Source organism: Hemiscyllium ocellatum, chromosome 5 (genome assembly GCF_020745735.1).
Source record: "Hemiscyllium ocellatum isolate sHemOce1 chromosome 5, sHemOce1.pat.X.cur, whole genome shotgun sequence".
Taxonomy (NCBI): domain Eukaryota; kingdom Metazoa; phylum Chordata; class Chondrichthyes; order Orectolobiformes; family Hemiscylliidae; genus Hemiscyllium; species Hemiscyllium ocellatum.
Window position 1 is genome coordinate 87447701 of NC_083405.1, and position 17230 is coordinate 87464930.

Consider the following 17230-nt stretch of genomic DNA (forward strand, 5'->3'; position numbering starts at 1 on the left):
AGTTGAGAGCACAAACAAGCTCTGTTGAACAATCTTTGTGCGTGCTAGTGGTTGACATTGATTTGGATTCTGGGCATGTCTTTCCAAAAAATGAGTAAAAAATATCAGCCAGCCATTTTTCAACCCATCACCTCACTGCAGCCCCAATACAACAATGAATACTGTGCATATTTTCTTCCTACTTTTATGCACATGCAGTATATTACCATTATTAAGTGCTGAAAACCAACTTTTGAAAACTGATGTTTTAAAATCTTAAAATTATGGCTTTTCCAAATAAAATCTTTATCTGGTCATGTGTAATTACTCCTCCAATCCCTGCATATAAGTGACTGACTCATTTTTCCCCCTTTTTTTTATTGGATGCTGGTGTTAATAGCTCAAAATGCAGCTGCAAGTTGGTTATTTCTGGTCTTCTGAGTAGATTAGCTTTTGCAGTGTCCCTCATCTAGGACTTAAGTGGTGACTTTAGGGGTGAATTTCTGCCCCACTTAATTCCTGTTCATTTGTCAGATTTAGGATGGTTGAAATGATAAAGTGGGTTCATGGGAATCAGTACTAAATCCCTGTTATTTTATAAGGTAAACCCTCTTGACATTTTTCCTCTGGCTACAATCCTGCCTATTTTGTGTAAAATTGTTTAATTTGCTGTTTGTATTGAAATGTGATTTTCCCATTTTTAATTACCAGCTGTTTAACTCTCCGAATCACTGACTCTGTGAAAGTGGTTTTGCTGTTTGCTGGCTGATGTGAAAATGTAGTTCTGAGCTACGTTACCCATTGGGGAAAATCCAGAGTCTGAATGCTTGATGAAAATAAAAGATGTCTTTTCAGTGGGAAATACTTAATTGCTTCTCCATGATACTCTTCCTCGAATCTGAAAATAGTCCTGAGTCCTTTGTTGTGCCCAATGGTGTCTCACAGTGAGATGGCCATGAAAGAAAGAAACCATATGCCTAGTTTGTACAAACCATGCTGATCACGGACAATACGAGCATATGTACGGTTTGTGACAATGATATGAGTTAGTCACTCTGTTTGCCATTTCCTATGTCTGCTTTGCAGCTGTATGAGGAAGACTTCTTTCTGGTCAAATAAATCCATTAACACTCAGCTGTCCATTGAAAGTGAAATTCTTGCAGATTCTTGAACCTTAATCAGTCTTTGTCAGCATTATCCTTTTAAGAACTGTGGGAGAAAGAGTGAAGGTGGGTGGTAGACTGCCTGAAATTTAGCTCCTTGTCCTTTTGAGAGGCTCCTAACTCTGACTACTATGAGCAACTGATGTCCTATTGCCTGGACAGGTACAAGAGGCTGTTCTTGACTTACTGTATGGGACCCCTGACTGTCTCACATGTGAGACCGCGCACTGCTGACAAACATGACAACAGTCTTCCTGGCATTATGTCTGCACTAAACAGCATGGCATTATGGTAGTACTTTGAGCCTGGCATCTCCAGTTTAGGGGTAACCTAAGGTGGGGATGCTGTGAGCATTCAAATGAGTGAGTACTAGGACAGCAAGCAAACAGCCAGGAGCTGCAGCCTGGTCCTGTCCAAGAACTGGGTGCATGTCTCTGACCACACAATGTCCTTGCTGCAGCACTACAATGATAGTTGCTGGGATTCCCCAAAGTGCAGCATTTTGATGTCTAGCAGTATACCATATATGGAACAGAGATGTGGCATGAGGATTATTTGGTGCTAGCCACTATGTCTGTGGACTTCAGATGCACATGGCCAGTGACAGTGTGTGCCCTGAGATGTTGATACCTGGCATCTAACATTGCCATTTGTGGAGCAAGTGTTGAGCTGGCGTCTGTAGGTGCCTTCCATGTTGAGAATTGCCAGTGTCCAATCAACCCAAGGTAGTTGATAGGATAAAAAGCTGAATATTAATGAAGTAGGATTTGGAGTTAATAGGGTTGTTTACAAACAAATCCCACAGTATATACCGCAGGAAATTATTATTTGTATAACTTTTAATGATATTTGGGGTGAATTTCAGTCTGGTTTTTGAGTTAGTAATTGGTAGATTCTTCTGTGTGACATGAGTATGTCTGTAACCATGGTGATTTTTAAAAATAAAAACTTTTTGAAGCCTGGCTAGGGAGTGAATGGTGTTTTTGGACTTTTGTTTCTTTATTTGTGACTGAGCTTAGTAAATAATGGGGCCTTCCTCAAAGGCTTGTTAGTTTTGGAATCTGTAATTTAAAAAGAACTGAAGGCTCATAACTGATTTTTCGTTTCAAATTTAACGTTGAGTATTTTATTCCTGAGAAGATCTTGGGAAGCGTGATTGTTTCAAACAGTGATTCTGAGAAGGGAGTTGTAGATTTAGTGAATTAGATTACCTTGGTGTAAAAAGTCCCAGTTCGGAAGTGTCTGGTTTAAAAACCTGAAAATGGCTATTTAGCTGAGTACATTCAAATTATTTAAACTGTGCTAGCTCCAAGAAGAAACTGTCACAGTTTCAGTCTAGAAGTTGAAGTCCAGTGACTTAACCCTACAGAGGTATTGGGTACTGATACTGGCATAAGTATTACATAAATTGTGTTTTGAGTGCTGTACCAGGAGTGATGTTTTGAGAACTATATCATAAACGTTTTGGGCATACTACAAAGTCGGTTTTATTTCCTTTTCAATTTATGAAGGAAAGTTGTGGGATCAATGGGATTATATTTGTGTTTAAGTCTTTTGAATTGATGTTGAGTAAAAGGTGGTAGTCATGTCATCTTAGGTAAAAACAATGACTGCAGATGCTGGAAACCAGATTCTGGATTAGTGGTGTTGGAAGAGCACAGCAGTTCAGGCAACATCCAAGGAGCAGTAAAATCGACGTTTTGGGCAAAAGCCCTTCATCGGGATCCCTGATGAAGGGCTTTTGCCAGAAACGTTGATTTTACTGCTCCTCGGATGCTGCCTGAACTGCTGTGCTCTTCCAGCACCAGTAATCCAGAGTCATGTCATCCTGTTTTTTTCCCCAGGTCATCTCCTCTGCACAGAAGCTCTTCAGCCACGTTCTCAAACAGACCCGTTACCTCTCCGCCCCCACCCCACTCCGGCCTATCACCCCCACCTTGACCTCCTTCCACCTATCCCACCTCCATCGCCCCTCCCCCTAGTCCCTCCTCCCTACCTTTTATCTCAGCCTGCTTGGCTCTCTCTCTCTTATTCCTGATGAAGGGCTTATGCTCGAAACGTTGAATTCTCTATTCCTGAGATGCTGCCTAACCTGCTGTGCTTTGACCAGCAACACATTTGCAGCTGTGATCTCCAGCATCTGCAGACCTCATTTTTTACTCTGTTTTTTTTTCCCCCTCAGCTGAAGCAAAATGCTCAGACAATGTAGGTTTACCTCCTTCATCTTTTATTCCGGGCCCTGGAGGGAGAGAGGACAGTCGCTCATGTGCATTGAAACATGAGTTTTCGGTTGTCTCTGGAACACCAGTTTCTTGATGAACTCTGTAGTCCTTTTACAGGGAGGAGCATCCAGATAAGGCAGCATACATATTGATTGGGTGACCATTACAATCAGCAAGTGTCAATAGTTAAGATTAAGCCATCTGTTATGCAATAAATGTTCTTAACCTTAACTGGCTTCACATAATGAATATTTTCACCTAGTTAAACTGATCTTGCATACTGAATGCTTCCAATATTGTTAAATGGCTCTACATAATGAATGCTTTTCCACCTTGTTAACATGGTTACTCTTGTCTCCAGCACCCCATTGTTACCTAAGTTCTTATCTGATCTGAGTCATCCTCAGCTGAACCTCTTGTTTCACAAAACTCAGAACTTAACTCCTTCCCCGTCTGCTTATACCATATAAACATTCTCAACCATAGTCTTATTAGAAGCAACTGGTGGTGGTTTAAGCTGAGGCTGCTCATGCCTCCGGTGAGGGAAGAGTTTGAGAAGGAGAGTACTTCATGGTGAATGCAGCTGGTGTGGGAATTGAACCCATGTTGGCATCACTGTATCCATGTTGGCATCACTGTATTTTAAATCAACTGTCTAAGCCACTGAGCAAAACCAATACCCATTTATTGTGGGTAGACTGATTGGATAATCCTGTTTTGTCATCATTTCTTTTGTATTAAACTTCCATTTTATTGTTAAAGCAAAATTTGAAGCACTGCATTTTTGTTTTAGGAAGAGACCATTTTGTTAAAATAACCAACAACTAAAATTGTGATCTATCAAGGTGGGATGCTGTATGGGATCTGATTTTACTGAAAATATCAGCTAGGATTATAAAATCCCTTTTTAAAATTCAACTCCTCACTACCTAAGATTCCTTGACATTTGAGCTTAGTTGTTGTTACATTTTGAACTTTGTACAAGAGATCCAGCAAAGCTTTTCTCAATTCTACACCATTTCTTGCTGCAGTCCATGTTGTTCAGGTCTCTACAGTATTTAGTCCACAGGTTTAGCCAAATAGTTTATTTGATATGGGTTGGTCTAGCATGCTGTTGCATTAGTTAAGTGTGGTAAAATGACTGCAGATGCTGGAAACCAGATTCTGGAGTAGTGGTGCTGGAAGAGCATAGCAGTTCAGGCAGCATCCAAGGTGCAGCGAAATTGACATTGTGGGCAAAAGCCCTTCATCAGGAATAAAAGCATTAGGTTAGTGTGAAAGTAAGGAATCACTGATTTGATGTGGTGCCTATAGAGTGAATGGCATCAGTATAGAGTGCAAAGTACTGAATCAATTTTTGCCCATAGAAGTCACTAATATTATATGACACATCCTTTGTTATATTTTGTAGCCATACTCTGAGCATTTCTTATTGTATGCATTTTTGTTTTACTCATTAAATTCAATTTCAGAAATGTTAACAATGGCAGCAATCATTGATTTGTTGTTTTTTTAAAAAATCTGGTTCACTAAGCGAGGCAAAGAAATAGTAAATGGAATATAATGAGGTAGACTCATTTCTGAATGGGGTGAGACTTGAGAAATCTGCAGCACAAAGGGACTTTGGCAGTCTTAATTCAAAATTCTGAATGCTAGCATGTTGGTTTAGTTTGCTGTTAGGAACTGCAATGTTGGCATTCATTTCAAGACGTGAGGTCTGCAGATTCTGGAGATCAGAGCTGAAAATGTGTTGCTGGTTAAAGCACAGCAGGTCAGGCAGCATCCAAAGAACAGGAAACTCGACGTTTCGGGCCAGAGCCCTTCTTCATGATGAAGGGCTCTGGCCCGAAACGTCGAGTTTCCTGTACCTTGGATGCTGCCTGACCTGCTGTGCTTTAACCAGCAACACATTTTCAGCATTCATTTCAAGACTGCTAGAATACAAGAACAGGGACGTATTGCTGATAGAAGTAAATTACTTCAGGTGTTGGAACCTGCACTGAAAACAAAAATGCTGGAAATCGGTGGGTCAGACAGCATCTGTGGAGAGAGATCAAGCTAACGTTCCAAGTTTAGATGACTTTGTCAGAGCGCTGAAGAGTAGTGCAGACTCAATGTTAGCTTGTTCTCTCCGCACGGACGCTGCCTGGCCCACTGCAATTTCCAGCATTTTTTGTCTTCAGATCTGTTGCTGATGCTGCATAAGGCTCCAGTCGGACTGCATTTGGAACAGTGAGAGTAATTTTGGGCCCCATGTCAAAGGGAAGGATGTGCTGGTATGGGAGGGGATCCAGAGGAGGTGTACAGGAATGACTCTGGAATGAAGGGCTGCCACATGAGTCATTGAGGACTCTGGCTTTGTAGTTGATGGAATTTAGTAGGATGAGGGGAGGGGGCAGGGGATCTGATTGAAACTTAAAGAATACTGAGAGGCCTGGATAGAGCGGCCAAGGAGAATATGTTCCCACTAGTAGGAGAGACTTGGGCCTGAGGGCACAATCTCAGTGTGAAGGGATGACCCTCTAGAACTGAGATGAGGAGAAATTTATTCAGCCAGGCGATGGTGAATCTGTGGACCTCATTGGTTTGACCTCCGAAGTTCCTCTGCAGCATTGAGTGTATTCAAGATCGAGACACAGGTTCTTGATTTGCTCGGGGATCAAGGGAGGAGAAGGCAGGAGAATGGGGTTGAGAAACCTATCAGCCACTATTTTGAATGGTGGACTGAATGGCTGAATTCTGCTCCAGTTCTATAATCTTGAAGTCCTTTGTTAGAGAAGGAAAGCAGTTGTCCTTATCTGCTCTGGGCAAAAGTGAAGACGTGAGTGGTGCTGGAAAAGCACAGCAGGTCAGACAGCATTCAAAGAGCAGGAAAATAGATGTTTCAGGCAGAAACCCTCCATCAGGATTCCTTGAAGAAGGGTTCCTGCTCCTTGGATGCTGTCTGACCTGCTGTGCTTTTCCAACACCATTCTAATATTGACTCTTATCTAGTCTGGTCTACATGTGATTCCAGCTGGCAATATGCCTGAACCTTAATTACCCCCTAAAATGGCCCAGCAAACCACCAGGTTCACAGGAACTTGGGAATGGGAAACAAATTGTGGCTCAGCCAGTAATGCTGCCATCCGATGAAAGGGTTGCCAAGTTAGGATTGCGATGAGGAATTTCTTCTGATGGTTGAGTCTTTGGAACTGCTTGCCACAGATGTGGAGGCAGATTCCTTGGATGTATTTAAGTCTGAGAAACATACATTCTTGAACAGTAGAGAAATCGAGGATTATAGGGAAATGGTAGGAAAGTAAACGTGAGGTATATCCGGTCAGCCCCAACCCTATTGAATAGCTAAGCAGACTTCTATTTCTATTTCTTTATAGTCTTATGAAAGTTTCCTCATTCCACGATGGGAATTGGACAGTCTTGTGATTTTAATAAAAGAGCAAGGTCAATTTACCAAAAATTACTTCTAATTGCCTTTATGGAAGCTAAATATGTGAATGGGGCATTATTTTGTTTCTGAGATGACTACCTTTAGAGGAGACTAAAAGCAGACTTTGCTCCATTCAGTTTGCGAGCTGATCATCGATCATTGTAATCCTCTGCCTGCTCCCATGGCGATCTAACTGCCTTCAGGCTTTGAACTACCTTGCTGAACCTCAGTGAGAACTTGAAAAACGGCACTCCATTCAGAAAAGCTTCTAGAATTGCTTATATCTTGTTACATTCCCAACCTTTTTTTTTCTATTTCTGACAAAGGTCAAATGTTAGCAGTTTCTATCTCCGCAGGTGTTGCCTGATCTGACTATTTCACACATTCATAGTTTAATTTCAGACTTTCAGCATCTACAGTATTTTATACCTTGTTTTAGTCGTGTCTTTAACTGTTGTCTTTCTGCCAAAGCAGTTATATTATTCAAACTATCTAATTTTCACACCTTATTGCTTATTTTTCTGTCCTCATCCATTCATCCTATCTTGATAACCACCGGTACCTCTAATTTCCTTTCCATAGTATTAGCTATTGCAAGATCCTAGAGTGATTTAGGAATTTACCAGTACCTTTTTTTTAATTGGTTTTGATTCTTGAGCTGGATTGTTTGCCTAAAATAAAACCTCCTGGATAAATTGTTCAGTGTGGACAGTCTTGTGGTTGTAGTGCAACAGGAATCACCAGAATGTGGCCTCCAATATACGAATTGAATAAATAATTCCATCTATTAAAAATAGAAAGAGGACATTCGGCCATTCTCTAAAGCAATGGCCACAACGATGACCATTTCGAAGGAAATGCTTATTCTTTTTTCCCCCAAACAAGAACACATTGGTGTAGTCCACAGGTTGTGGGAGATCCTTATTTTAGTCCTTTTAAATTCTGTTAATCTTTCACAGAAATGTTATGACTGATTCCCTTTGATGGAATCCAGGATTAAAAACTCTGACCCTGCAAGTTAAACAATGAGAAAGCTTCACTTGCTTGCAGGTTGGGATATCTTCTATTGTGGTTGGATGTTTTCTTTCCTGAGAAAAAAAAATTCTGGGCTCTGTTTTTGCTTGTTGTCATTTTTCAGTTTTCTTCCTGCATGACTTAATGACAGAAATTGTGACTCTCTAAACATTAGTTTACCTTTTTAAACTTCCTGTACCTTCATTTAGAACCCAGGTAAGTGGTGATGATAATTGTGACAAACGCCAGTTCCACATTCAAATTAATCAAATTCCACTCAATTTGTCCGTCAACTGAGTATCCATTTAACTGCTATATAACAGTTACTGCTTTCGAGTATTCAAACTCTTGACCTGATGTGTATTTTGCTGAAAATGTGTTGCTGGCAAACCCAACAGCAGGTCAGGCAGCATCCAAGGAGCAGGAGAATCGACATTTCGGGCATGAGCCCTTCTTCAGGAATGAGGAGGGTGTGCCAAGCAGGCTAAGATAAAAGGTAGGAGGAGGGACTTGGGGGAGGGGCGTTAGAAATGTGATAGGTGGAAAGAGGTTAAGGTGAGGGTGATGGGTCGGAGTGGGGGTGGGGGCGGAGATGTCAGGAAGAAGATTGCAGGTTAGGAAGGTGGTGCTGAGTTCGAGGGTTGGGACTGAGACAAGGTGGGGGGAGGGTAAATGAGGAAACTGGAGAAATCGGAGTTCATCCCTTGTGGTTGGAGGGTTCCTAGGTGGAAGATGAGGCGCTCTTCCTCCAGCCGTCGTGTTCCTCCTGCCATCGTGTTTCCACATCCGCCACAAATTCACCCGCACCTCCACACACGTCATTTACTGCATCCGCTGCATCCAATGTGGCCCCCTCTATATTGGGGAGACAGGCCGCCTACTTGCAGAACCTTTCAGAGAACACCCCTGGGATACCTGGACCAACCAACCCAACCACCTCGTGGCTCAACAATTCAACTCCCCCTCCCACTCCACCAAGGACATGCAGGTCCTTGCATTCCTCCATCGCCAGACCATAGCAACACGACGGCTGGAGGAAGAGCCTCATCTCCTGTCTAGGAACTCGCCATCCCCAAGGGATGAACTCAGATTTCTCCAGTTTCCTCATTTACCCCCCCTCCCCCACCTTGTCTCAGTCCCAACCCTCAAACTCAGCACTACCTTCCTAACCTGCAATCTACTTCCTGACCTCTCTGCCCCCACCCTCACTCCGATCTATCACCCTCCCCTTAATAACCCTCACCTTAACCTCCTTCCACCTATCGCATTTCCAACACCCCTCCCCCAAGTCCCTCCTCCCTACCTTTTATCTTAACCTGCTTGGCATACTTTCCTCATTCCTGAAGAAGGGCTCATGCCCGAAACGTCGATTCTCCTGCTGCGCTTTTCCAGCAACACATTTTCAGCTCTGATCTGCAGTCCTCATTTTCTCCTGATCTGTATTTTACCTGTATTGTTTTGATTTTGCAGGTTTTCTGTCAAGACTCTAATTGATCGCTCCTGTTTTGAGACCATTGATGACTCGTGTTCAGAATTTACAAACTTTGCAGCAATTCTGGAGCAAGTCCTGAGTCACCGCCTCAAAGGTAACTTTATCTGCTCCGTGCATCAGTATGGGCACAAATATGAATTGCCCAAATAGGTTGCAGTGGTTTATTGTGTAAACATCAAGAGTGGGATCAGGACTTTGTGTCGAGATAAGTACATTAATACAATCTTCAAGTTGTATAAGGTAAAAATTCAGACTGAACAGAAATTGTACTTTGTGAGTATAAAAAACATTAACTAGTAACCTTGCTGACATTTTCAAGGTTTTTAAATTTGAGTGAACTTAAATAAAATCCATTTTACTGCTGGCATACAAGAAATGGCAAGTTTTGGAGGAAGTATAGCATGTCAAACACTTACACTGACTAATGAGTGGTACCATTCCCAGTTTGTACAATGCATTTTGAACATTTAAATTGCATATTAAGGTGTAGGATGTTGAAAAAATAAATTTTATTTTTTTTTGTTGATTTGGGTTTAAACATTACCCAAACTTCTGTAAATCATCTAAAATCTGGAGTGTAACTGTTCATGCCTGTGAGGTTACTGATTTTGGCAGGAAGAAACTAGGAGCTGAATAGATAAAGGAGCCATAGCTGTACCTATCATAGTCCCAAGTTCTGGAAGAAATTAAAACACAAAGTGGGAAAAGGAATGTCGAAACAATTAGCAAATATAACGTGCCTGTCCTGACGAAAAAGGTTCAACAAAATGAAAGCAGTTACCTGAACCTGGATGAAGATATTCTCAAGTCAGCAGTAATAACTTGTAACTATCAGAAATGAAGTCCAGTTCCTCTTTGTTAGCAAGTACATTGTGTTTGTTACCTTGTTAGTCAGACTTGTTTATACAACATTTTATTTTTGGGGGAAAACAAAACCAGCCTGATAGTAACCCCTTTCATTTTAAATTCTGTTGTTTTCATGTGTGGTGGGAGAGTGGGTTAATTCTATAGTCCACCTATAGGATGAAAATATTTCACAAATAATAAAACTCTTTAAGACGAATGAGCAGTAGTATGCCACTGGCCCATTGAGATTGTTCCATTGTACAATGAGATCATGGCAGATCTGATAATCCTCAATACAACTTTCCTTCCTATTCCCTGTACTCCTTGATTCCTTTTACTGATTTAAAATTTATATCTCAGTCGTGAAAGTACTTTTAAAGACCATGACTCTGCATATTTCTGCAGGAAGAAATTGAGTGACTACTCACTGAGACAAGAAATTCCTCTTCCCAACTTTCTTCCTCTTTATCTCCACCTTCTCCCCCCCCCCCCCCCCCCCCCCCCTCACTTCCCCTCTCTGTCCCCTTCCTCTCTGGGCGACCCCTTACTCTGAAATTGCCCTCTTGTCCTAGACTGTTCCACAAAGCAAGTCAACCTCTCCACATAAGATTCTTCGGCGGTTTGATAGAGTTTATGTTGCAATAAGGTTGCTTTTCATTTCTTCCAAACTCTAATGAGTAAAAGCTCAACTTACTCAACCTCCATTGTAAGAAAAAAATCTTAGACTGAGATGGAGAAAAAGCATTTCAGTTTTTTTTTAAATACATCAATACGCTGAGGACCAGACCAGAGGGCTGGGTACTGTACATCGAGAAAGGGGTAAGTAATCTTGTTGTGTGGTACTTTGGGGAAGAGTGACCATATTATGATAGAATTCATCATTTAAGATGGAAAATGAAAGAGTTTAATCTAAATATAGGGAACTGAGTGTATGTGGCATAACTTAGCAAGATAACTAAACTGGTTGATTGTAGGTAAGCAGTGGTTCATATGTAAAGGTGTGCATGACTTACAACAAGTATCCATTCTTGGCACAAAAATAAAAGTTCAGCAGGTCTGGCAGCATCTGTGAAGAGAAATCAGTTAACGCTTCTCGTCCAGTTACCCTTCTTCAGAAGGGTCCATTCCTGTTTAATGCAAAAATAATAGGAGAAATGGCTCAACCATAGCTTATAATATGAATACATTAGATCCAAAAAGAAGACAAAGTTGCCAGTAAAAGCAGCAGACTCGGTCATCTAGCATAGAAACCAACCCTTAAGACCAACTAGTCCATATTATAGTCATTCAGCCTGTTTCCAAACTAAACCAGTCCCACCTGCCTGTATATGGCCATTTTGCCTCCAAACCTTTCCTGTTCGTGTACTTATCCAAACAATTTTTAAACCAATGTAACTGTACCTGCATTCGCTGCTTCCTCTAGCAGTTCGTTTCATATACTAATCACATTCTGTTCAAAACAAAAGTTGTCCCTTTATGTTCTCTTTTTAAATCTCTCTCCTCTCATCTTTAAAGATATGTCCTGTAATTTTGAACATTCCCACCTTTTAAGGAAAAGATCTTTGCTATTCGCCTTATGTATGCCCCTTCTAATTTTGAGGTCTGCCCCCCAACTATCTGCACTCCTATAAAAGAAGTCCTAGTGTATCTAGCCTATTTTTATAATTGAAACCCTTCATTCCCAGCAACACCCTGATAAATCTTTTCTGAACATTCTCTCCAATTTAATATCCTTCCTTTGGCAGAGTGACCAGAACTACACACAGTACTCCAGAGAAGGCCTCACCAATGCCCTATACAACCTCAATGTAACATCCCAACTGCTATACTCAATGGTCTGAGCAATGAAGGAATGCGTCTTAACACCTTTGCCACTCTCTACCTGTGATGCAAATTGCAAAGAATTAGGTACCTGAACCCCTCGGTCTCTCTGTTCTACAGCATTACCAGGGCCCTACATTAATGATATAATGCCCTTGTTTGTTTTACAAAAGTGCATTTATCCAAATTAAACTTCATCTGCCACTCCTTGACCCATTGACCCAATACAGGTACACAATCCATTATCCGAAATCTGAAGTGTTTTTTGTGAAGTTTTTTTCTCTGTAACAGGGTTGTTTGGTGTGTAAACAGTTAATCCAGCTCCACATCCACTCAACTCCCGTCCATCAGATGTGAGATGGCGGCATGGCACAGCATTGGCAGGTGTCAATTCTGTCTCAGGGCTCATAGTACTCACAGGTGCGTCTGCTGTTTGGTAAGATTTTTTTAATTTCACCGTTAAACTGTCACTTATTCCAAAATTCAAAACATTCCAAACACCAGCTGGCCTTGGGGGTTTCAGAAAAAGGATTGTGTACCCATCTCTTTATAATATTAGCCGCTTCCTTTGTTCAGTATGCCACCAATTTTGGTGTCATCTACAAACTTAACCATGCCTTCTACATTCTTATCCAAATCACTTATGTAAATAATAGACAAAAGTGGACCCAGTACTGATCTCTCTGGAAAATTACTGGTCACAGGCCTCTTGTCTGGTAAACTACCTTCCGCCACCAGCCTCCATCTACCAACAAGCCAATTTTCTATCCAATTGGCAAGCTCACCCTGAGTCCCATATGATTTGATTTTATTGATTCGTTTACAATGCAGAAATTTATCGAAAGCTTTATTAAAGTCCATGTAAACAACAACTACCTCGCTTCCCTCCTCAATCTTTTTGGATACTTCATCCAAAAAAACTCAATCAAATTAGTGAGCCACTATTTCCCTTGCACAAGTCCATGTTGACAATCCCTAATCATTCCTTGCTTCTCCAAATGCAACTAAGTCCTTTTCTTTCAGAATCACCTCCAACTTCCCACCGATGTCAGACTCTCTGGTCTTTAGTTTTCAGGCTTCTCCTTACATCCTTTCTTGATCGAGGTGATCAATTTTGGTGAGGCCCAGATTAAGTAAGCTTTATCTTCATCTGTTCTATCAACTGCTGCTGGAGGTCCAGCTTTAGTTGCTAGATATAGCCTTCAGGGCTGGTTCAGCAATGATACTAATAAGCCACTCTTTATGTTAGACATTGAAGGCCCCATCCCCATGCAGAGTACATTCTGTTCGTTCTTTTTACCCCCTCTATATTTCTCCATTTTGAAAATCAATTGGAAGGGGTACTGATTCATTAGGAATCATTCATTGCCCAAAGTTAACCTGATTCTGTGATACTTCATGAGGTTTGGAGAAAATCTAGAGGACCAGTTAATTCTCACCTATCTGTATACCCCTTGAAGAAATCCAGGTGGATTTTCATGACAGGTGCTGGTTTCATTATAACCTGCAGGACAATGGTTAAGTGGTCAGCACTACTGCCTCACGGTACCAGGGACCCGAGTTAGATTCCATCCTCTGACGACTATGTCTAAGTGGAGTTTGCATGTACTCCGTGTGTGTGCGTTAGTTTGCTCTGGTTTCCACAGTACAAAGATGTACAGATTCAGGTGGATTATCCGTCACAACCAGGGATGTGTAGGCTAAGTGGATTAGCCATTGGATATACAGGGTTCAAGGGATAGGTTGGGGAGTGGGTCTGGGTAGGAGGCTCTTTGGAGGGGCTGGTGTGGACCCAATGGGCCGAATGGTCTGCTCCCTCACTTGAGAGATTCTGTGATCACTACTGAGTCTGGCTGTTCAATTTGAAATTTTTAAAAAATGGATTTAATTGAATTTACATTTTACCAGCTCCAGTGGTGAGATTTGAGCCTCTATCTGAGCTATTCTTTTGTGACGACCCTTAGCTCACCACACAGAGTCATAGAGATGTACGGCATGGAAACAGACCCTTCGGTCCAACCTGCCCATGCCGACCAGATATCCCAACTCAATCTCGTCCTACCTGCCAGCACCCGGCCCATATCCCTCCAAACCCTTTCTATTCATATACCCATCCAATTGCCTCTTTAAATGGTGGAATTGTACCAGTCTCCACCACATCCTCTGGCACCTCATTCCATACATGTACCACCCTCTGCATGAAAAAGTTGCCCCTTAGATCTCTTTTATATCTTTCCCTTCTCACCCTAAACCTATGCCCTCTAGTTCTGGACTCCCCGACTCCAGGGAAAAGACTTTGTCTATTTATCCTACCCATGCCCCTCATAATTTTGTAAACCTCTATAAGGTCACCCCCTCAGCCTCCAACGCTCCAGGGAAAACAGCCCCAGCCTGTTCAGCCTCTCCCTATAGCTCAAATCCTCCAACCCTGGCAACATCCTTGTAAATCCTTTGAGCCCTTTCAAGTTTCACAACATCTTTCCGATAGGAAGGAAACCAGAATTGCACTCAATATTCCAACAGTGGCCTAACCAATGTCCTGTACAGCTGCAGCATGACCTCCCAACTCCTGTACTCAATACTCTGACCAGTAAAGGAAAGCATACCAAACACCTCCTTCACTATCCTATCTACCTGCAACTCCACTTTCAAGGAGCTATAACCTACACTCCAAGGTCTCTTTGTTCAGCAACTCCCTAGGGCCTTACCATTAAGTGTAGAAGTCCTGCTAAGATTTGCTTTCCCGAAATGCAGCACCTTGCATTTATCTGAATTAAATCTATCTGCCACTGCTCAGCCCATTGGCGCATTGGTCCAGATCCTGTTGTAATATGCAGATTCTTAAAAATTAAATTGACATGAGGATTATATGAATTCAAATATTCAAAAGTTCACGTTTTTTGTTTTGCACTTCCAACAACAGTTACTTTGTTCAGCAGTAAATTTGAGTCATACAGCATGGAAACAGACCCTTTGGTCCAACGCATCCATGCCATCCAGATATGCAAAAATAAATCTAGTTCCGTTTGCCAGCATTTAGCTCATATATCCTCTAAATCCTTCCTATTATTATATCCATACAGATGGCCTTCTAAGTATTGTAATTATACTAGACTCCACCACTTCCTCTGGCTGATCATTGCAGACACGCACCACCCTCTGTGTGAAATGTCGCTCCTCCAATCCCTTTTTTAAATCTTTCTCCTCTCACTTCAAACTCATGCTGTCCAGTTTTGTACTCCCCCACCCCAAGTAAAAGATCCTGGCTATTCACCCTATCCAGGCCCCTAATGATTTTATAAACCTCGGTAAGGTCACCCCTGAGTCTCCAATGCTCCAGGGAAAACAGCCCCAGCCTATACAGCCTCTTGCTACAGCTCAAACCCTCCAACCCTGGCAACATCCTTGTAAATCTTTTCTGAACCCTTTCAAGTTTCACAACATCCTTCCTATAGCAGGGAGACCAGAATTGAACACTGTATTCTAAAAGTAACCTAACCAATGTCTTGTCCAGCTGCAACATGACCGCAGAACTCCAACACTCAATGCAGTGACCAATAAAGGCAAAGACCAATCAAAGCAATGTAATGGGAATCATCTGCAAAGCTTTCCTGGGTAATATTGTATTAAATCTAGTAATCTGGGTTGAATTGCCAATGCTTCCTTTCCAAACATCATCCACTTCCTGAGCATGAATATTTTATTTTTATTCAAAGTCACAGGGCAAAGGTATGCCCTTGCAATATGCCTTAATTGAAATCACAGGAAACATCTTTGCACAGTATGATTTATTTTTCAATTTGTTACAGCAGTGATATTATGACTGGTATAATTACCAATTGATAAATTAGGGGATAATGTTTTTAGTGACATTGAACTCTCTTAATGAGGAGAAACTGAACTAAATTTTCCTAAAGCTTTTTTTTTAAAATGTAGGAGCCATAAAACTGTTGGAGAGATGAACCCACCTCCACAGGCTGGCTAGACTTTGGGCAGCATTTATTCCATCGAGTTAGCAAGTCCCTAAAACATCCTAAGAATTTGGGATGAATTATATTGCAATGCTGTCCTTGAAACAGTTGATTTGCTGACCAGCAATTCTGACTTCTCTCTAATAGACTTGTTGATGGAAGACCAGTATTTATGTTTAATGAAATAGAGCTTCCAGTAAAATGAAGCTTACTCTAAATATCAGTGTAGTTTCAAACAAATTTTATAACTGACTTGAAGTTACAGTATTGAGTGAATCATGGCTAATTTACATGGAATTTTATTTCCATGGCTAATGTACTTTGTCTTATTTTAAAATATAAGCTTGAGGCTGTTCATCTTCAATAATCATGCACAAAGGCAGTTTTCTCCTATTCTTTTCATGTAATAGCAATTTATCAGCTTGCTTAATCCAGGTGATGTGAAGGTACTGAAGTTTGGTCCTCTAAGTTAAGGAAAGATATTTTACTTTGAAGGCAGTTCAGAGAAGGTTCATGTGATGACCCCTTGTCTGGAGGGGTTGCCTTAATGAGGAAAGGTTAAACAGGTTTGGATTCTCCTCACTAGAATTTAGATTGGGAGGTGATCTCATTGAAACAGAGGATTCTGAAGGAGCTTGACTGGGTAAATGCTGAGAGCAGGCTTCTCCCCATGGGAGAATCTAGGACCAGAGAGCACAGTCTCAACAAAGGGAGACCAATAAAGAAATGTCTTCTCTCAGGGTTGAGAGTCCTTATATATATTTAAAGCTGAGAGATTCTTGATCAGTAGGTGAATCAAGGGTTATGGGCAAAAACGCTAGAAAGAGGAAATGAGTGTTGAATCAGCCTTGATTCTATTGAATTGAGGGGCCAAGTAGCCTATTCCTGTAGCTATTTCTTACAGCCTTCTGGTCTCATTAATCCACAACAAGGTCAGAGGAGTAAATCTAGTCTCAAATAATGCTGATTTTGCTAGTGCTGATCTTGCCAAGCACATACCCTGTGCAATGTAACCTGTATGCTTCTAAGTCTTTTTGATCTGTACATCCTTGCTTACTATGATCTGCTTGCACTGTTTATAAGCAAAGCTTTTCACTGTAGCTCAGTACATGTGACAATCAATCAATCCCTTTTGCTTAAAATAAGCAAAGTGTATTTTTTGGGCCTGTTCGGTCATAGAGATGTACAGCACAGAAACAGACCCTTTGGTCTAATTCATCCATGCCGACCAGAGTATCCTAACCTAATCTAGTCCCATTTGCCAGCACTCTGCTCGTATCCCTCTTAAACCC

The 17230-nt window shown here is 41.4% G+C and overlaps 1 protein-coding gene across 2 annotated transcripts in view; it reads left to right on the forward strand.

The window, feature by feature from the left end:
* Positions 1-17230, forward strand: part of rundc3b (RUN domain containing 3b) — a 117282-nt gene that overhangs the window by 24254 nt on the left and 75798 nt on the right. For both annotated transcript variants that reach the window (XM_060825551.1, XM_060825552.1), the window contains exon 2: positions 9279-9394. In XM_060825551.1, the coding sequence (XP_060681534.1) occupies positions 9279-9394 (116 nt within the window). The remainder of the gene's footprint in view (positions 1-9278; positions 9395-17230) is intronic.